This window comes from Erythrolamprus reginae, chromosome 2 (genome assembly GCF_031021105.1).
Source record: "Erythrolamprus reginae isolate rEryReg1 chromosome 2, rEryReg1.hap1, whole genome shotgun sequence".
NCBI lineage: Eukaryota > Metazoa > Chordata > Lepidosauria > Squamata > Dipsadidae > Erythrolamprus > Erythrolamprus reginae.
The window spans coordinates 306,881,417-306,904,001 of NC_091951.1; the positions used below are offsets into that span (position 1 = coordinate 306,881,417).

The following is a 22,585-nucleotide window of genomic DNA, read 5'->3' on the forward strand; positions in this document are numbered from 1 at the left end:
AAAGGATATTTACTTGAAAGTTACTTACAAAAAGTCATTGGTTTTTCCTTCTTCCACTGCTTTGCCTGTAGACTCAAGTAAAAAAATGCCATTTGGATCATCATTTGCTTCAATTATAACTGTTGCCATTATAGGTTTATAAACAACTGTGTCTCCTAAAAAAACAATGATTTTGTTGATAGATAAACAAACAGTATTGTAACTGGAGAAAACATATCTTCACAAATATTCCCTAACACTTGCTTGGTACATTTGCCTCATCTCAGGGTCTTCAAGTGCACAGGCGTTTTAGGTAAGCATTAGACCCAAACATATTTTAGGGCATCCAAAAGATAGCAAAGAGATACTGTATAATATACATAATATTTCTTCTCCCTGCAAAATTCATAGAGATATTATCCAAATAAGTTTTAAAAACAAAAAGCATGAAAACAAATGGTTGTCCAATCTCTTCTTAAAATCTTCCAGTGTTGGAGCATTCACAACTTCTGGAAGCAAGTTGTTCCACTGATTAGGATTATTCTGTCAGGAAATTTCTCCTTAGTTCTAATTGCTTCCACTAAGTATTTTGATTAGTTTCCATCCATTGTCTTGCATTCAGGTGCTTTGGAAAATAACCTGGCTATGGTAAACAGGGTTTAAAATACTACATTTTGGTGTGAGAATCTCAAAAGGTATTGCCTAAACACCCTTAAAACCCTGCTGTTCTGCTCGGGTCTATATGACCCGAAATGAAATTTGACACCCTATAGATTATTTGTCATACAGATCTTAAACTTGTGATTAATTGACTTTTCCTCATTTGAGGGATTCTTATTATGTTTGTGGGTTTTTTTTCATTTTGTTTACTTTTTTCTCCATGCTGTTTGTTACATTTCTTTACACCCAAAACAGTACAAGTACAGTGGTACCTCAAGATACGAACCCCTCGTCTTACGAACAACTCGTGATACGAACCCGGGGTTCAGAAAAATTTTGCCTCTTCTTACGAACTTTTTTCGAGTTACGAACCGGCGTTCGGAGACTGCTGGGAAGCCGCGCGGCTGTTTTAAAAGGTGACAGCCGGGCGGCGGGGCTTCCAAGAAGCCTCCCGAACGCCGGTTCGTAACTCGAACAAAGTTCATAAGAAGAGGCAAAATTTTGCTGAACCCCAGGTTCGGTTCGGGAGGTTGCTGAGAAGCCCCCCAGGCCGGCTGCGACCTTTTAAAACAGCCACGCCGCTTCCCAGCTGTCTCCCGAAGCTGAACGCGGAAGTTCGGCTTTAGCGTTCGGCTTCAGGAGACAGCTGGGAAGCGGCGCGGCTGTTTTAAAAGGTCGCAGCCGGCCTGGGGGGCTTGCCAGCACCCCCCTGAACCTGGGTTCGGGGTTCGGGGGGGTGCTGGCAAGCCCCCCAGGCTGGCTGCGACCTTTTAAAACACCCGCACCGCTTCCCAGCTGTCTCCTGAAGCCAAACGCTAAAGCCGGACTTCCGCGTTCGGCTTTGGGAAACAGCTGGGAAGCGGGGCGGGTGTTTTAAAAGATCGCAGCCGGCCTGGGGGGCTTGCCAGCACCCCCTCAAACCCCGAACCCGGGGGGGTGCTGGCAAGCCCCCCAGGCCGGCTGTCACCTTTTAAAACAGCCGTGCGGCTTCCCAGCAGTCGCCGAAAGCCGTTTTTTTGCGGGGGGTTTTTTGGTTGCACGGATTAATTGACTTTACATTGTTTCCTATGGGAAACAATGTTTCGTCTTACGAACCTTTCGTCTTACGAACCTCCTCCTTGCACCAATTAAGTTCGTATCATGAGGTATTACTGTATATAGCAAATGTGAACACAACAGCAGAGTTAAATGGTTATAGTATCAATCAAGGGTTGATTGTTTAGAAAACAATCTAAAGAAACAAAAATGATTACCGTATATACTCGAGTATAAGCCGAGTTTTTTAGCCCAAAAAATGGGCTGAAAAACACAGCCTCGGCTTATACTCGGGTCATTGACAAAGTCACCACACGAGGGCGCCATTGCTTGAGCCAGAGCAAGGAGGCACCAGCTTTTGTCCCCTCTCGCATGCTGTAGTTCCTCTCCCTAGCTCAAGCAAATGAGGCAGCCATTTGCTCCAACCGAGAGGGGAAAAAAGCAATGGTGAGTAACTATTCCTTGCTCTCTTTGCATTGCCCTTAGTCGGATTAAAAAGGCCCCCTGCTGTCAGATTCTCCTCCCCCTCCTTTGAAAGGATTTAAACTGTTTAAAAAATGGTATTTTGTGGTAGTTGCTGTCCTTGCTTGGATAGGATCTAATAATGTGTTATGAGGCAGAGCTAGACAGGAATTCTTTTTCTATCTGTCTATCTTTCTATCTATCTATTTTTCTATCTATCTATCTATCTATCTGTATCTATTTCTTTCTATCTATCTATCTATCTATTTTTCTATCTGTCTGTCTGTCTGTCTGTCTATCTATCTTTCTATCTATATCTATCTGTCTATCTATCTATCTATCTATCATCTATCTATCTATCTGTATCTATTTCTATCTATCTATTTTTCTATCTAACTATTTTTCTATCTATCTATCTATCTATCTATCTATCTATCTATCTATCTATCTATCTGTATCTGTATCTATTTCTATCTATCTATCTATCTATCTATCTATCTATTTTTCTATCTGTCTGTCTGTCTGTCTATCTATCTTTCTATCTATATCTATCTATCTATCTATCTATCTATCTGTATCTATTTCTATCTATCTATCTATCTATCTATCTATCTATCTATCTATCTATCTATCTATCTATTTGGTTTTCTATGCTGATAACCTCACAGCAGCTAATGCTGAAGCTCTTCTTTGGATACACTTATTTATTTGTTTGTTTGTTTGTTTATTTATTTAATTGGATTTGTATGCAATCCCTCTCCAAGGACTCAGGGTGGCTCACAGCATATATAAAAAACAGAACAATAATGTAAATCCAATTAATGATGAGAAGGAATCCAGTTTTGAAGGATTTTAACTCTTAGGTTTTAGCTTTGTTCCTGATCGAGCTACTTTTTTTATTTTTTACTTTATTGTTAATATTGTTAATTTGTTTACCCTCTTTTAAATTTACAGAGCTAGTTTACTGGTTTTCTTTAAAATAAATATTCTAAAACATGTCTCAATTAATGTAATTTTATTGTTTTCCATTTTTATAAGTTACCAGTAGCCACTGCATTTTCTAACCTCGGCTTATACTCGGGTCAATACGTTTTCCCAGTTTTTGTGGCAAAAATTGGTGCCTCGGCTTATACTCGGGTCGGCTTATACTCGAGTATATACGGTAGTTTATAGAGGTTGAATAATAATTTGAACCTGTAGAATTGAAGAGAATTATATAAAAATCCTCATCTGATTCAGGAATATCATCATCATGGATAAACATAGTTATATTCTTTTCTTTTATTCCAATATCAAACCAAAGCACTCCATTTTTTTCATAAGGCATAAAATCTTCTTCAGCACTGGCATTTCCATCGATAGTGGCATATAAAACAGAAACAACATCAGCACCAGAGTCATTTCTTACAACTACAAATTCCACAATGCCACCTTCGTGAACCTTCAGAATAACAGGATCTGAAATATAGTTAAATAATTATGAGTAAAAGTACGCCAAACATCAATATTCATACATGTTTTTCAAAAACATATTTTAAATAATTGTTATATTAATTTCAACGCCTAGCATGTTGTATCACATTAAAACATAGATTATGTCAGTCATAGTTAAAAATCCACTTTGCCTCTGTGATTTTCTAGCTCCTTTGATTTTGTTTCTATCTAAAATCTAGTCCCAGGTTGATGATGGTTGCCCTTGACAATGTTGCAGAACCATACTGCAAAAACAGATTTTTAAAGTAAAAAAAGAAGTGGTAGAATTAAGATTGGTGGACATACCTATAATTAAAAGATGCATATCAAAAAGATAAAAGGGAATATGGTTTCCAGACAGGAAGGGGTGATTTGGACAGGACACTATTAAAAAATAACGAAAAATTAATTGGTAAAATATATAAATTTTTGATTCGTTATGAGACAGAAGTGGAAATCGTAAAAGAGAGTATGATAAGCTGGGGAATGAATTTTGGCTACACAATTGAATTAGAAAAATGGGAAAAATTATGGACTAATAATTGGCGGATGACAAAATCAACTGCATTCAAGCAAAACCAATTAAAAATGTTTTACAGCTGGCACCTATCACCGGAAAGACTATCAAAAATGTTCCCCAAAACCTCCCCATTATTCTGGAAGTGCAAAAAAGAAAGAGGCATGTTCTATCATCATGCGTACAAGCAAATAATTTCTGGAATAAAATAACAAACTGGTTAAAAGAAATAGTAAAAGAAGAAATTGAAAAAAAACCAGAATTGCATTTATTGGGTATTTTTAATACAAAAAATAGAAAAAGAGGTAGGATATTTAGTTATACACATATTAACAGCTGCCAGGATAGTATATGCCCAACAATGGAAAATAGATAAATCACTGGAAAAAAATATAGTAATTAAAAAAATATTGGACTGTGCAGAGATGGACAGGTTATCTAAGAGATTATAGGGAAAAGAAGATTCAGATTATTATAAAATATGGGCAAAATTTTATGATTGGTTAAAGAAAAGAGCAACAAAGAAATAAATAAAAATTCACGCAAAGCAACATGTTGAATAAAAGAATTGAAAAATTAATACTACTGTATGTGAAAGAAGTAAAATTCTCTGATCGAACACCTAAAAAGTGGGGAAACTTTCATTTCCCAAATGTTGTACTGTATGTGTATGTTTCTGTGTATGTCTTTTCTTTTTTATGTTATATTTGAAAAAAACAAACAAATAAAATATTTTTTAAAAAAAACAGGCTTTAATTATTTTACTAAGGACTTGTTAAATAAACTACGGTTAATGTTCCTAATCATAGATCTGTGGAACATAATGTTCAGCATAACTCATACAGTTCTAAATATTCAGTCTTGGCTCCACAGCTTCCTATAACATTACTATTTTTTGCATTTAAACATAAGCTAGTAGAATGGCACTAACCTGCAAAGTAAATGGGACAATCATTTTTGGTGATCTGCAATGTTGCTGTGGTTATATTTCCTAGGCTAGCACCGCCTGTAGCATTGAAAAGACTAATTATGAATACTTCCATTTCTTCAGGTATCTTGGGGGGGAAAATCCACAACATTTATGTATTAATAGTATTAAATTAACCCCAAGATGCCAATCGTTAATTGACTACTTGCATAAAAATAGTAATGAAATGTAAAACTTATGATTGATAAAACATTTTATATAGCTATCAGATATAATTTTAATCTGATCACAAAGCATACATTGTTTATATTCCATTTCAGTGTTTTCAGCTAATCAGTTAAAAGGAATGTGTCAACCAAATTCTCATTCAAAAATGCAAGTACAGTGATCCCCCGGTTATTGCGTCCGCGACCATTGCGAACAGGGTAATTTGCGATTTTTGAACCCGGAAGTCAAAACACCATCTGCGCATGCGTGCCCTTTTTTCTATGGGCACGCATGCGTAGATGGCGCCGGGCAAATCAGCTGCTGGGCGGCTTCCCTGGGTCTTCTCCTGACTCCTAAAGCGGGGAAGTTCGCCAGGAGTCAGCGGAGAAGCGGCGCGCCTGTTTTAAAACGATCGGAGCCGGCCTGGGGGGGTTTTCCAGCAACCCACGAGCCCCCAACCTGGGCTCGTGGGTTGCTGGAAAGCCCCCCCAGGCCGGCTCCGATCCCCCAGGCCGTGTCTCCTTCTCCCTCCTCCTCCTCTTCTTCCCCGCTCTTCCATCCTTCGCCGCCGAGGTCGCCAGGAAGGGAGAAGAAGAGTCAATGAATGGCGCCAGCCGCCGCCTCGCCCAACGCAAAGCGCAAGAGCCCAGACCCGGAGGCAACCCACTCGCTGTCTGCGGCGCTTCGAGTTTCTCCTCCCGGAGGCGCGCTCGGCGCTCGCTGCAGCGGGGGAAGACCCAGGGAAGGTGCCTTTGTCCGCTGCCCACGGAAAGGGGAAACCCGGATCTTCGGCTGCAGTGAGCGCCGAGCGCGCCTCCGGGAGGAGAAACTCGAAGCGCCGCGGACAGCGAGCGGGTTGCCTCCGGGTCTGGGCTCTCGCGCTTTGCATTGGGCGAGGCGGCGGCTGGCGCCGTTCATTGACTCTTCTTCTCCCTTCCTGGCGCTCGCTGTCTGCGGCGCTTCGAGTTTCTCCTCCCGGAGGCGCGCTCGGCGCTCGCTGCAGCCGAACATCCGGGTTTCCCCTTTCCGTGGGCAGCGGACGAAGGAACCTTCCCTGGGTCTTCCCCTGCTGCAGCGAGCGCCGAGCGCGCCTCCGGGAGGAGAAACTCGAAGCGCCGCGGACAGCGAGCGGGTTGCCTCCGGGCAACACGTGTTATTCGGGAAGCTGGGAGGGAGGCGAGGCGACGTTCACTCTCGCTTGACTGCAAGCCAGAAGCTTCGTCCTCCCCCGCAGATTGATGGCTGCCAATCTCTGCTCTTCCCCAACAGGAGTCTGCAACCTTGGAAACTTTTAAGACTTGTGGACTTCAACTCCCAAGGTTTCCTTACATGCTTTGCTAGCTGAGGAATTCTGGGAGTTGAAGTCCACAAGTGTTAAAGTTGCCAAGGTTGGAGTCCCGGAGGAGAAAACGTAAAATCGGCCTCCAGATCTCGCAGCTGTTCATGCTGTCAAACTTACCCGCTTCGAGTTTCTCCTCCCGGAGGCGCGCTCGGCGCTCGCTGCAGCAAGGGAAGACCCAGGGAAGGTGCCTTCATCCGCTGCCCACGTAAAGGGGAAACCCGGATCTTCGGCTGCAGCGAGCGTTGAGCGCGCCTCCGGGAGGAGAAACTCGAAGCGCCGCGGACAGCGAGGGCCAGGAAGGGAGAAGAAGAATCAATGAACGGCGCCAGCCGCCGCCTCGCCCAACGCAAAGCGCGAGAGCCCAGACCCGGAGGCAACCCGCTCGCTGTCCGCGGCGCTTCGAGTTTCTCCTCCCGGAGGCGCGCTCAGCGCTCTCTGCAGCCGAAGATCCGGGTTTCCCCTTTCCGTGGGCAGCGGACGAAGGAACCTTCCCTGGGTCTTCCCCCGCTGCAGCGAGCGCCGAGCGCGCCTCCGGGAGGAGAAACTTGAAGCGCCGCAGACAGCGAGCGGGTTGCCTCCGGGTCTGGGCTCTCGCGCTTTGCGTTGGGCGAGGCGGCGGCTGGCGCCGTTCATTGACTCTTCTTCTCCCTTCCTGGCGACCTCGGCGGCGAAGGATGGAAGAGCGGGGAAGAAGAGGAGGAGGAGGGAGAAGGAGACACGGCCTGGGGGATCGGAGCCGGCCTGGGGGGGCTTTCCAGCAACCCACGAGCCCGGGTTGGGGGCTCGTGGGTTGCTGGAAAGCCCTCCCAGGCCGGCTCCGATCGTTTTAAAACAGGCACGCCGCTTCTCCGCTGACTCCTAAAGCGGGGAAGTTCGCCAGGAGTCAGCGGAGAAGCGGCGCGCCTGTTTTAAAACGATGGGAGCCGGCCTGGGGGATCGGAGCCGGCCTGGGGGGATCGGAGCCGGCCTGGGGGGGTTTCCCTTTCAGGGCGGGCGAGCGGCGGGCGCGGCAGCAGCGAGGAGTTCGCGTGGGCGGCGGGGAAACCCCAATCTTCGGCTCCTCGCTGCTGGGAAGTAAAAACACCATCTGCGCATGCGCAGATGGTGTTTTTACTTCCGCAGCGCTACTTCGCGAAAACCCGCTTGTTGCGGGGGGTCCTGGAACGGAACCCTCGCAACGAGCGGGGGATCACTGTATACCTTTTTTGTCCTTTCACAAGGCACTATAGAAATTATCCCTTTATTGTTATTTCTCTTGGAATTATAATCATCATCTTCCTGTGTTATAAGTGTATTTGCCCCTCTTCTACAAATAGCAATTACTGTAAAAATGATTACCTCATCAGGGACTGAATAAATGGTGATATCCTTTGAAATTTCCTCATTTCCAAAAAAAAGTGTTCCTCGATCTGGAAAAATATCTTTTGTAGAAATTGAGTCCGTTGCCCAGGATACACTCACACTCCCAAAGGTTCCTTGGTTTCTTATTATTTTAAAAACAGCTTTGAAACACAAGCATACAAATATCTTTGTCAGATAACATCCAAGACCGGTAAGAAAAACTTAATATAAAACTAATATAAATGAAGTTTTATTGTTAATGTTATAACAATCACATACCACATAGGTAAAGTTACATTAGAAATGATGAACAAATGTCCAAATTACTATTCTTGTCTACAAAATTAACATTACAAAGTACAGTGGTACCTCTACTTACGAACTTAATTCGTTCCATGACCAGGTTCTTAAGTCGAAAAGTTTGTAAGAAGGAGCAATTTTTCCCATAGGAATCAATGTAAAAGCAAATAATGCATGCAATTGGGGAAACCACAGGGAGGGTGGAGGCCCTGTTTGCTCCCAGGAAATTCCTAGAGAGGCCCCAAGGATGCTTCTCCCCACCTTTTCTGGCCCTGTTTCCTCCCAGGAGATTCCTAGAGAGGCCCCACAGAGGCTTCTCCCCGCCTTTTCCAGCTCTGTTTCCTCGCAGGAGATTGCTAGAGAGGCCCCACAGAGGCTTCTCCCTGCCTTTTCTGGTTACAGATTCGGAGGCTCAGGTTTGTAAGTAGAAAATGGTTCTTGAGAAGAGGTAAAAAAAATATTGAACACCCGGTTTTTATCTAGAAAAGTTCATAAGTAGAGGCGTTCTTAGGTAGAGGTACCACTGTACTTTGGATGTCAGCGTTATAGAACTGAATAAGAAGTTTAATAGTTTAAATGCTGTGACTATAATTTGTTATCTACATGATTGAGTTCACAGTATGCAAAGCATAAATCTAGGTATTACCAGTACAACAGTGATTGGATTTATATTGTACATAATGCAGAAAGAAAAAAACCCATAGCATAATATAGTATGTAAAAATAGTAAAATAGTATGTGCTGATTAGGAATGCCAAGGTCTAGTTGGAGAAACAGCAATCCAAATCAACTCTTCCCGTGACTGATTCCAAATATCTGTACTCCTGTGGCAAATATTAAATCTATAAAGTGTAGTTAATTATGATAATTAAAGCTGTGCCACAATGACTGTTGTAATATTTGTGTCTCAGGTAGAGGACAGAAACAATGAACTTTGGCAAATAAATTGCAGAAAGGTTAAGTTTTGTTTACTTATTAAAAGTATACTGATGTACTTTCTTTTATGAAAATATTTTTATATGAAAAAAAACAATGAGAATTACCAGCATAGAAATCTTCCCCTTTACTTTCATTTATTGTTACTGTCATCATATTGTCAACAAACTGAATAATTCCATGTGGATCATTGTTCTTTAGAATTGTGATGTTGACTCTTGTAGCATTTCCCAGCTTACTTGGCAGATCACCATGGCTACTGAGGAGCACTGAATAAAATTCATCTAACTAGAACAGGGAAACTAAATCAGAACAATAGGGACAGAACTAGCAACATAGTAATGAATAGATATTTGAATGAGTGCTACAGATTAACGTGAACTTTTACTGTTATTTTTCTTTAAAAGGCAGCAGAATTCACATATTTTTCTATCCAGTTCAAAATGGTTAATGATTTATTCACTCTTCTTTTCTGCTATAGTAGAATCCCAGTGCAATTTCAGTGATATCAGTGAAACATTTTGGAAGAGATAAAGCATCCTCCATAATAATGCTGAACGTTGGAAAAATACTGTGATGGATCAATTAGTAAGATACATCCTGTTTTGGTATACTGTATAATCTAGATACTACTAGTAGTACACATTTGACTTTAAGTGTCTTGAATTTTCAATTAAATGGACAAAATCTGTCTATGCTCTATGTGCTTCTACATATGCATAATATCCTATTCAGCATTTTACTTATACTAAGCTGCAAATATACAGCACAGGTGTTTTTTTTTTGCCATTTCATGCCTATGTAAAATTTTATTTTAATTTAAAGGACATTCTGTTTTAAAGGAGAATGCTGATTTTAATTCCATACAGAATGTTGACAAAATAAAATTCTATGCAATACTTATGTTATCATAGATTAAATTTTTATTTAAATCTTGCCTTTATTATTTGTATAAATAACTTAAGGTGGCAAACATGCCTAATACTTCTTTCTCCTCCTATTTTGTCACAATAATCCTGTGGGGTAGGTTGGGCTATGAGAGACTTGGTCCAAGGTCACTGGCTTTCATGCCCAAGGAAGGATGAACTCACAAGTCTCCTGGTTTCTAGCCTGGTGAATTCCTACTGGTATTTTCTGGCTGCAAGTCCATGAACATTTAATTGAAGGAATAGTAGCAGAACAAAGGTGAATGGACTTATAAATGCACTCAGGTTTAAAATCAGTAAACATTACATTTATCTTCAGGCATAGAAAATAACTTTCAAGATGTTGGGATTGGAAATTCCTACTTAACTCCATTGGTAGGTCATAATTCCCAAACACTGGGGGGGGAAACCTGACAGCAAAACCTGTTTAGTCTAGGGTAGAGATATATAACCGAATATCATCACTGACTCTGTATCAACAGATGATATTGTCCAGCAGTTTCATATAGAGTGGAGGAAGAATTGAGTCCTGCAGGATACCTCTGACACAGAAATCTAGGATCTGACTAGACTAGATTTCTTTCCTCTACCAAAACCAACTAGAAATTGCATTTACAATCATTGCAGCATCCTGCGGTCACTTGACTGCTATTTGTATGTGTGGCAAATTGGCTTAAGACAAGTAGAGTTAATAGAGAGGATAGAAGTTAATTTTAAAATCATGCTCACAACTGAGTGACTCTCTTAACAACCAAGGGGATTATAAGCTCTTTATATTGACATAATGTTTCAATAAGCAGCTATGTCATTTAGCAAAGAATTTGCTAGTCCAATTGTGATTACTAAGTGAGGACCACCTGTGTAACGTTTAAAATTGCTCAAGTCCAATAGATTCAAACCTTCTTAGTTAAGAACATGTCTTAATCATCTCCGAGGGATATGCCTAGCTGGAATCAAACTTAAGAGTCATAACGATGAGAAAATGTTCTGGGATTTATGGACACAGAGAGGCCACAAAGAACAATCAAAGACCATGGACAACCCTTAATTCAGGCACTGGTGAAGGTCTCAGTTAAGCCATGGATCACCCCCCAGCTCAGCATCAATCCCAAGCTCTCTCTGAAACCCAAAAGGATCCATTAAACTGTATTGGTTACTATTAATCTAAAAGAAATGTCAATAATTTTCCCCTCCTCTTTTTACCTCTGGAATATCATCTATCCTTGTTAGCAAAGTAATTTTAATTTCTCTTTCCCCAGGTTTAAACTCCAGGACTCCCGTATTTCCATAGAACTCATTGCTGTCTCTTGGCTCTATAGTGTAGAGTAGAAATTGCTCCATAAGTGCTCCTCTGGAACGGACAATCTGGAGTTCAACAGAATCTCCTTCCTGTAAAATATATATATATATATATTTAAGTTGACTGCAAAAGATATTGATATAGGATATGGCTCTCTTCAAATTCAAATATTAATATTTACCTTTATCCTATAGGGACCCCTGGAAGATGAAGCAAACTCAAACACTCCTCCAGGGTCATCATTTTCTGGAATGATCAATTTGCGACTAATATATCCAGATTTCAGTATTTGATTTTCCACATTCACACTGAAGAAAAAAATTGAATGCATCTGGAATATGCAGATTGTTTGCAATTAAATAGACCAAAGCCTTATGGTAAAGTAGAAATATAGTGACCATATATTTTTTGGGGAAAATAAAGTCACCTTATACACCCAAATATGGGAGGGAACATACTGCTTGCATATTATATTACATTATATTATATTATAGTATATAAATATAAAATATATATGCTTTACAAAGGAAAATTCAACAGCAAACCCAAAAATTGTATTCTAATTAAAAGATATCTAAAATCAATAGTATGTTTAAATTTAATTTTAAAAATTCAGTTCACGAATGTGAAATACTGCATTATATGGTACCTTTTGTATAGTGCATGTCCAAAGATAAGGACAAAATTGAGTTATTGAAAAATAAATAAATCTAAGGAAGAACATTCTAAAGTGAAGGATTATTATATGGTCACTGTAATTATAAAGCATTGGGGGTTCTATACTTCACCACCTCCAACTGAGATTTTTTCCCCTCTCATGTCTCTCTCAAAATATGCTTGTCCCAAACTGGCTTCATTCAGTAAATAGATAAAACTGTTGCTTTACGAAAGGGATGCTAACATTGCCTAAGGGGGGGGGGAATCTCTTTTACACTGACAGTGTAATTTGTTAGAAGACAGTCTGCCAATTCTGACAGTAATCAAATGAAATATTTCTCAGTATTCAATTACACATATACACAAAAACACCCTTTGATGGTTTTTTGGGATTTTAGAAAACAGATCGCACATTACACAGCAAAACAGAATTCATATGTACCACACATTAAAAAATAGGTGAAGCTTTAGGCACACAATTACAGCTGCCATCTTGACTTGTTCTTAATCTGTGGACACGTCAGACAGGGAAAATTTATTTAATCACTGACGCTTCCAGATCAGTAAAGCCAGATCTGGCAAATTGAATTGAGTTTAATTGTTTCACTGCCAGGACTTCTGTGTACAAGTATTTAATTTAAATCTTGTTAAATATTACTTCAGGTTCTTAATTATGTGCCAGATTATATAAAAAAGTACAACCTACATGTAACGGTAGTCTAATTTAAAAGCCTGTTGTACTATTGTGTGCAGACTCTTTTGCTAAGTTTGCAACCTGTATGCTTTTGTCTAAGGACAAGTCATACTGTATGCAGCCATTTTGCTTCTAAATAAACAGCAGCCATTGAATTGTGCTGAGCACGATTCAAATGCTGCAATGAAAATGTATAATTTGATTAAAGGCTTCTGTAAATAATCCTTTTTACATACTCAGTTCTTACAGCTCAGTGAAAAGAGATTTTGGGATACAGTTTTTTAAAGCCATCTACTGTACTGGACTACCTTCAAACATCAAGCCATGCATTCATAACCATTTTTGTTTTTCTTGTTGTTGGAATTCCCCCTCCTTCCCCCAAAAATGTTTTCAATCCACCAAGACAAGGGGCACTAAATAGCATGCTTTCCCTGAGAGGGCTTGCAAGGCAGAAAGAAAAACCAAAGGAGATTCCTGTCCAGACCAACCACTTCCGAAACAAAAAAGCTAGTTCACTGAAAACAAAGACACAGCTTGCGGCACTTACCCAAAGTACACGACAAACCTTTCTGTCTCTACCCTGTCAATGCAGAGAGAAAGAAATGGGGGACAGAAATAAAACCACTGTTGGCCAAGTTCTTTGTATGAGAGTTCTTTAGATGGTGGAAATCAAATGAAAGATTATAATACAGCACTTTTCAGAGACCTCCTGTTTATTTATGGGAATCCTTGTTCCAGCAATGCTAGCAAGAGGTTCAGGAATTTGCACTTGTAATTCAGATGACCCTGTGACCAATTGGGATGTCAAGGACTCTTTAAGCCCTTCATTACAGCACTGCACACAGAGTTAGTTGCTGGCTGCCCTAGTACAGTGTTCAGGCACAGAACCCCAGCAGTTGAGTCCATTTTTATTCAGGACTACTTATAAGTACTCAATGCTTTGGACCAGACTAAAAAAGTATGTTTTGTCAGTAAAGTGTATTGCCTCCAGCACCTGTCAATCTACTAAACAGTCCTACTCATTGTGTAAGATAATGAAGGATAGAGTTTGCTTTTGTCTAAGTTTGTACTGATGGGTGGATGTGCTAATTAATAATAAGAATGATACAAATGGGAAAAACATTTTCCAAGCTTATAAGAATTTAATCTAAAAACAAAAAAGTTAGAACTGCACAAAGAATTATTTTTTTCCTTAAAAAATCTGCAATGAAATAAAACTTTTAATCCTATCTACCTTTATAAATACAACAGTTGAGAAAACACAAAAAATTAAGGATTCATCTGGGGGAGAGGATGACGAGGGAGCATTTTAGAAATATAGAATGTATCATCTATGTAGATGACATAATGACACATTCACAATACAAAAGCAAGAACATAAAGATAAATGGGACAACTACATACAATGAATATAATCTTGGAAATCTAGATTATAGAGTCTAGGTAAAAGTAAAGCAATAGATAATTTACATCATACTTAGCTCTTATGAAATTAACTTATGCTGTATGATATCAAGCTAAAAGCTATACTATACTTGAGCTAAAAGCTTAACGACATGTATCTTTGGTTAACAGTGTCTATCAATTTAATTTCTGCTATAACTTTAGTAACCCAATAATTATCTTTATTCTGATGATACTACACTGTAACAGTAAGTTTTTACGTAATATAGCATATAATAAAATAAATACATTTTCAAGATTATCCCACAATCAAACATAACTGAGAAGAAAATTGACTGAAACTTTGCTTTGTTATCATTTCAACTAAACAATTTCAAATCGGATGATGGACTTTATAAACAAAATAGACATAAAGTAACAGAAAAGAACAACAATTTTTATTTCAGTCAAAGACCAGTGTAAACTTACTGAGTCATAAATAAAACTGTATGTTCCTACAAGGTTAGCTAAATGATAAAATACAGTTCTTAAAGTATAATAAAATAATCAGGTAATATTAAATTAATGTATATATCTATAAATTATTAAACTATATATGTTTAAGTATGAAGTAAAAGAAAATCAGATACAATGCTTAAATTTACTCTGAAGAAATGTAAAAACAGCAAATAACTCATTGCTAAAATTTTCTGTCTTTGGAAAGGATAGGTGGGCTTCAGCAGATTCTGACCAGTTCTGGAAACCCAGTAGGGGAAATTTTGAGTAGTTTGAAGAACTGATAAATACGACCTCTGACTGGCCCCACCACCATCTATTCTCTGCCTCACAAGTCCTAGCTAATCAGAAAAAATAGGGATTTTGCAGTAATCTTCCTTGGAGTGGGGAAGGAATGTAGATTTTACAGTATCCTTCCCTCACCATGCCCACCAAGCCACATCCACCAAGTCACACCACGCCCACCAAGCCATGCCAATAGAACCAGAAGTAAAACAAAATTTGAAACCCACTACTAGGGCAGAGGTATTTTTTATAAGCAATATTTCAGAATCTGCCTTATAGAGCAGCAGAAGACAGAACATCAAGCTTTATTTTAGTACATATCCTCCCTACCTAGCATGTTTTTCTCAAGGGCATGGAAATTTCTAAGTTCCTTTGTGAATTTTGAAGATATGAATACTTTTTTATTTTTTAAAGCAGACTGAGCCTTTGAAGAGGTTTAAGGTGAAAATGAATGGCAAAAAGATTGTTTTGCTCTACAGTCTTATTAGCAAAGGTGATTTGTTTATTTTTAATTCCAATTGGATCACACCCCAGTGAGAGATGTTATAATGGTTTTGGTTTAAGTTGGGTTTATCACTTTAAAGAGTGTAGCAATAAATTTATCTGTAGAATAGTGGTTTTCAATTTTAACTGTTTTCAATTTTGACAACTTTTAAGATGTGTGGACTAACTTCCAGAATTCTTAAAGTTACCAAGGTTAAAAACCACTGTTCTAAAAACAAGCATGCATTCATTAGCTCAGCAGCAACATTCAAGGATAGATCTCAAACAATGAAAATGTGTGCAAAATTATTAAGTGAAAAAAATGAGCTACTGTAGGAATTAAAGCATATTTTTATATCAGCATCATCTTTTAAACCCAAAATATTTTCACCAGCTCTTACCTGGTTACAAAATTTTGCTATGTTTTTAAGCCTTTGAAATTAAGAACATCTGTACAGTGTTTTGAAAATAGCATCCTGTCCCTCTTTATTTCTAGCCTTGCTTGCTTTAATTAGCAGATTTTAAGACAAATGAATCCCATTGTGCTTTCTGGACTGAATGCAAGATAAGCATGCCTAAAATTACAGTTTAAATACATGCCATATTTTATATTAAGTTGAAGTCTTATATAAGTCTTTTATATTATTGGATCAGGAGAAAACATGATGTTAATTTGTGCTTTTTAAATTATCAAAGAGTACCTGTCTAATGATAATGTTAGGGTCTCATTCATTTCAGGTATGTCATCAGATTGAATAGTAATGTTGATTGCTGTGTTACTTTGTCCAGATAAAAACAAAACTGAACCAGAAAATGGCCATATGTCATCAATAGTCACAGCTTTTGAATTGAGGCCTGTAGGTGTTAGACTCCAGAATACAGTGGCTTGTCCATCTGTCCCATCTCGATGCAAAGGAATGGAGCTCTAGAACAAAAACACAAATTTATAATTCTGTACATCTTGGATGTGTGCAAAACTTGATTATCCAAACTGTAAGCAATCTAAAATTGTATAAAGTATTTCCTAATCTGAGGACATATATACATATTTGTCCTTTGTTTGTTTACTTATCCTGCAACTTTTTGTGCATAATAAAAAATAAAAATCATTGATAAAGTAGCCTTTTAAATACTGTTAGCTTGATCATCACCATAAAATTATGAGACAAAGTTAAGTGGTACTTGATATTAGCTGAAGTGAGAAAGTACAATTTTTATTGCATCTACAAACCTCACAATTTTAAATGCTCACAAGGTTTTTCATAACCAACAACGAATGAATTCTAAACTTCAGTTTAAAACTATGATTCAGACAGGCTAAAATAATAATCTATTTCAGGACTATGATTACATTAGAAATATTTCAGATACATATTACAAAACTTTCCTGTATTAAGGTATATACTATTTTTTCTAAATACTATGCTTAATTTATAAAGCATAGAAAGATTAACTTACTACTGCAAAAAGAGAATCTTCTGGCTCAGGTAAAATTATTGGAAGGTTGCTAATAAAGCCAATTTCTCCATTCGCTATATCAGGAGCAATTCTTAAGGATACATTTTTAATTTCACCTAATCGAGGACTTATAGAAGGAATTCGAGGAATAATATTCAGTAATTCAACTTTTTCCAACTAAAATAAGAAAAAGGTTTAAAATTTTTCTGTTATTAATAGACATGCAAAAGAACATATTTTAGCTGTTACTTATTAGTATTACAGTACTTAATAGACTGAAGATTTATTTTTTTCCATGACTATTCCATACATTTAAAAAACTGTAATCCAAAAAAATCAAGCCTTATCTTAATTATAAGACAAGGTTCTTCACATTTACTTGCTCTGAATTCACATCATTTTTCCCTTTTACAGAAAAAAAAATACAACCACTCGTCAATTGAAGAGTTTTATCAAAACATACCGTAAGTGCTACGGAAATTTTTCAGGATTTTCAGCAAACTAGTATGTTGGGAAACACAATTCATTACTTCTTTCTCATATGGTAAGTTTTTAAAAAATAGTAATTGCTTGCATATTAAGAACATACAGATTTCTTGAATGGCAAATCATGGCACTGCTGATACATCTCATTGAACAGTTATGACATAATATTATGCATCACAAATTATTTGAGACTTTTATGCATATAATTTATATACCTGTATTAAGAAATGGGCTCCATTTTGAAGAAATGCATCATTTCTTATTGGTACTTTAATGGTGTCATTAGGTTTTCCTTCTGGAAAGTAGAGGATACTTCTTCTAGAAGTGTTTAAAATACCTTCTTTAGCCCGTTCAGGATCCACAGGTCCAGAAGGAATATACATGGGAATATAAAAAAGCTTCACATCTCCCACAGTTCCCTTTCGCCTTGCAAAGCTAAGGGACAAAAAGCGTCCATCTGGGCTGCTTTCTATCCTCTGATTCTCCAAAGGACAGAACTGAATTACACCATAAACATCATCACTGTCCTGAATGTAGAACAAAAGCTACAAGAAGAACAAACAAAATTCTTGTTAAAAGCAAATTTCTAATTCAATCCCAATTATATTTTCTCATCATTTATATGATTCTAATTTAGGTATCTTATGATATAGTCTAAGACAGGGGTCCCCAAACATGGTCACTTTAAGACTTGTGGACTTCAACTCTGAGAATTCTCCATTTAGCTATGCTGACTAGAGAACTCTGGGAGCTGAAGCCCACAAGTCTTAAAGTTGCCAAGTTTGAAGACCTCTGATCAAAGAATTCAATATTTGCTATTCTGATTGTCATTAATTCATAATTTAATATGGAGGTGCATGAGAGACATTGATATAAATCCAGAGCTTTCCCATATTCCAACATCTGGCTAGAACTGGGCTACTAATAGCAATTCAACATAAGTGGCCATACAACCAAGAAGGGTTTTAAATATAAACCATAAGGATATAATTTTATCACTACACTCTTTAAATATTGTGCTCACAAACCAAAGGTTTTAAGAAATTATCTAAGAGTAAGAAACCACTTAAAACCTGTTATTAAAAGCAAGAACATTTTAGCAAGCAGGCAAACATTTGCAGATATTGAGAAATAGCTATTATCCACCTTAGCATTAAGCATTCCTGTGCAATTTACATCAATATTTAGCATCTATTTCACTCTACTCTATTGTCATTATTTATTTTGATAAGTTTCCAAACATAGGTAGAAAGCATTTCCTTCTCAAGATCAAAATTGATCTAGTACAAGAAAAGCACACAATTTATAATCCTTGCAATATTATTCCAGTAAATATCATTTTATAGATTAAAAATAAGATAGCTATTCCTGGGTACATCTTAGCATTATTTTCTATGCCATTATTTTTGCACAAACACCATCTCAGTGCTTGCAGATTTTTGGAAGAATAAATGCATACTTACCTCGGCTGGGTTACTCACTTCTGCTCCTCCTTGTATTGTATGATCTAAAATTTGAAACAAATATGGCTCTGCTTCTTCAGGGACATCATCATCAATGATATTCAGATGGAGAGATGCCAATAACTGCCCTTGAGCAAAATGTAACACCCCTGAGTCTGGAGCAAGATCTGTTGTCACAGGTGAAGGATCACTGCTATTGCGAGTTATAATCCAGGAAACTGAAATATTTTCATGTGTTCCACCATTCCTTACAACAGTGATGCCTTCATACCTACATGATGCACAAAAAATTAATTACAGAGTAATAACGTATGTGGAACATAGTTTGGTACCAATTGCAATACTGACTCCATTCTCTGAAATGCTTCAGGTTTTATTTGAAAGAGATGCTTTGGAACATGTTAGAACATGAAGGCAGAGTCTCAGGTAGATGCTGTTTTCACACTTCTGTATTTTCCAAAGCCTCTTACAAAGAACTGCTCAGTTTCATTACTTTCCATTTACAACACTGAAGCTGTTTTTATGAATGCACACAGACACACAATTTATTTATTTACTTTTATTTATTTTATTTATTTGTCAAACATATATAGTAGTAGTTTGTATAAACATAAGTAAAAAGTAATGATAAAAAGAAGGACTATAGGAGAGTAAGACAGGGACAGTAGGCACAATGGTGCGCTTATGCACACCCCTTACACACCCCTCTTAGAAATGGGGAGAGGTCAACTGTAGAGAATCTAAGGTTAAAGTTTTTGGGGCTTGGGAAAGAAACCAGAGTTAGGTAGTGCATTCCAGGCATTGATCACTCTATTGCTTAAGTTGTATTTTCTGCAGTCGAGTTTAGAGCGGTTTACATTTAATTTGAATTTATTACATGCTTGTGTATTGCTGCAGTTGAAAGTGAAGTAGTCATTAACAGGAAAGACATTTTGGTATATGATTTTATGAACTACATTTAGATCAGTTTGGAGGCGACATAGTTGTAAATTGTCTAATTCCAGTATTTCAAGTCTGGTGAAATAAGGTATTTTATTGTGAGTGGAGGAGTGAAGGACTCTTGTGAAATATTTCTGGACTCTCTAGATTGTACTAATGTCTGATATGCAATGTGGGTTCCAGACAGGTGAGCTATATTCCAGAATTGGTCTAACAAATGTTTTGAATGCTCTGGTTAGCAGTACAATATTGCCAAAGAAGCTATGTAGGATCAGATAAACAACTCTTAGTGCTTTTTTGTCAATGTTGTTACTGTGGCACTTAGGTCATTGTGAGTGGTCATCTATAAGTTCGCTTCCTCCAAGTTTATATTTAGTATACTGATTCTTTTTGCCAATGTGTAATAGAGACCATTTATTGGTGGAGCTAACTGGAGTTGCCAGTTGTTTGACCATTCTGCTACATAGTGAAGGTCCTTTTGAAGGATAGCAGCATTGTCGGTATATTAAATAATTTAATATTATCAGAAATGAGAACACAGTTGCTTATAATATGATCACAAAGATCATTTATGTAGAGTATGAAGGGTATTGGTCCTAAAAGACTGCCTTGAGGAACACTGTGGAGCAGGATTAGATATGGCATTTTCTATTTTGACCACTTTGTTGTCTGTTAGACAGAAACACTGTTATCCAGTCATTTGGTGGTCCAGAGATGCCATAGGATTTTAGTTTCAGAAGTAGTTTGTTATGTACTACTGAATCAAAAACTTTACAAAAGTCTATGTAGATTGCATTTATTGCTTTACCCTGATCAAGTTGAGTGGTCTATATATTTTTGCAGTGTAAGAGTTGCATATTACAGGATTTTTGTCTGAAATCAAATTGCTATTGAGAAGTTTGTCAATAGTAAGAACTAATAAAATTAAATAAAGCAGGAAAGAAAAAGTGGCTTTTGATCTATCAATTCTATCTTAACTTTTCTATATCAACTCTTCTTTCCATAATGTACCTTGTCTAACCATAAAACCATAAAGTTCATTTTTAATGAAGGGATTTCCAGTCACCTATAAATGTAGATAGTGTTTTCTCTGATCAAACAAGTCAATTCTGCCATCCAGAACACCTTGTTGTCTTCACCAAACCTTTCTCTGTTGTAGACATTGCCAAATCTTTACAACTTATTGCAGTTATCATATATAAAAAATGTTCCATGGCTTTTTTCTGTTTATCTATCAGTCCTAGGTGGAGAAGTTCTGGTTTCAACTGAATATTAATCTTTAAAATCCTCTCATTCATTCTGTGGATTTGAGCCTAAAAATGTCTAGCTTTTCACATGTCTATTTCTGATATGCAGAGCTATTCAATAAAAAAGTTAGTGATCCAGGAATAATTAAATATGAATTGGGACTGCATGACTTTTGTACTTGTATCCTAACATTGCACACAAATATATAACTTTGTAGCATTGTGATGCATATTTAGTCATCTCCATGTTGTGTCATCATCAACTGACACAGACATGCCTATTCAGATATGCTTTGATAAACTTCTGGTTTATATGCTGAATTGAAAGTGTACTTTCTCTTGAAGCTAATATATTAAATGGAATCTCATTAAACATACTTTGATAAAACTGTACTGCAGTGGGAAGTGTCAAATGTTAAAAAGGAGCAGATCTGGGTCACATGATTCAGTTGCTATCTTGATTACTTGAGATAATATGGTTTCAGTAGCTACCTTGATTTCCTCCCTCCCAACACCCCTAACTGTTTTATTTCTTAGCCTAAAGAGGTCAGTAATGGGCGAGTACTAGTGCACTAGAGTGCCTTCCGTCCCATCCTATTGCTCTCCTATATCTCCTATACATTTCTTCTATTCCTATATCTCCTGTTCTTTCATTGATATGTTCTATTACTATATCTTCTTTTCTATTATTTCTTAGATATATTTTACTATGAGTATCTCCTCTATAACCTTCATCATGTATTTTACTATGTGTATATAGATATATACCCACTAAAACCCTCATTGTGTATTGGACAAAATAAATAAATAAATAAAATAAAATAAATATCTGTTTTTAAGTACTGTGTTTTATCTTCAAGTCCTAAACAGCTTTGAACAGAGGAAATATCAATTTATCCCGTGTTCACTATGTTTTAAAGTGTTCTGGAAAGGTTCTCTTCATAAAACCTATATATAATTATTATTTGTAAAAAGCCTTTTTATTATAATGCCACTGACATCAATATTGTTTCTCAATTATTAAAGTCTGGAATTTTAAAAATGGTTAATTTACCCATTTTTGTATTTTTATGACACATTTTTGTGTTTCTGTGAGTATGGTCATTCATTTTCATGAATGTTTTTTACAAATATGTAAAAGAAATACTAGAAAATCCTGAAAAAACCCAACCGATATTTAAGTAATGTCAATTATTTAATTAAAGCATATAAGAAAGTTAGCTAAATTATAAACTAAAATTATATATTCTGATATTATCAATATAATTTGATATATTGATAAATTATTTTGTTTGCCTAGGTTCGCCTGGTGCACTAGTTGCGGCCCTATTTGAACAAGGAGTCTCTACCCAGAGACACTCATGCCCTTATCACCTCAAAGTTCAACTACTTCAATGCTCTCTACATCGGGCTGCCTTTGAAGAGTGTTTGGAAACTACAAATCATGCAAAATGCAGCTGTGCGAGCAGTCATGGGCCTTCCTAGGCATGCCTGTGTTTCTCCAGCACTCCACAGACTGCATTGGCTGCCAGTTGGTTTCTGGACGCAATTCAAAATGTTGGTTATGA

The 22,585-nt window shown here is 37.5% G+C and overlaps 1 protein-coding gene across 1 annotated transcript in view; it reads right to left on the reverse strand.

The window, feature by feature from the left end:
* The window catches only part of ADGRV1 (adhesion G protein-coupled receptor V1), a 265,854-nt gene that overhangs the window by 238,003 nt on the left and 5,266 nt on the right, over positions 1-22,585 (reverse strand). Inside the window, exons 7-17 of the mRNA XM_070743048.1 lie at positions 18,832-19,102; positions 17,584-17,913; positions 16,883-17,059; positions 16,126-16,349; positions 11,588-11,714; positions 11,310-11,495; positions 9,288-9,468; positions 7,942-8,105; positions 5,058-5,181; positions 3,331-3,594; positions 29-155 (exon numbers count right to left, since the gene is read on the reverse strand). Of these exons, the coding sequence (XP_070599149.1) occupies positions 29-155; positions 3,331-3,594; positions 5,058-5,181; positions 7,942-8,105; positions 9,288-9,468; positions 11,310-11,495; positions 11,588-11,714; positions 16,126-16,349; positions 16,883-17,059; positions 17,584-17,913; positions 18,832-19,102 (2,175 nt within the window). The remainder of the gene's footprint in view (positions 1-28; positions 156-3,330; positions 3,595-5,057; positions 5,182-7,941; positions 8,106-9,287; positions 9,469-11,309; positions 11,496-11,587; positions 11,715-16,125; positions 16,350-16,882; positions 17,060-17,583; positions 17,914-18,831; positions 19,103-22,585) is intronic.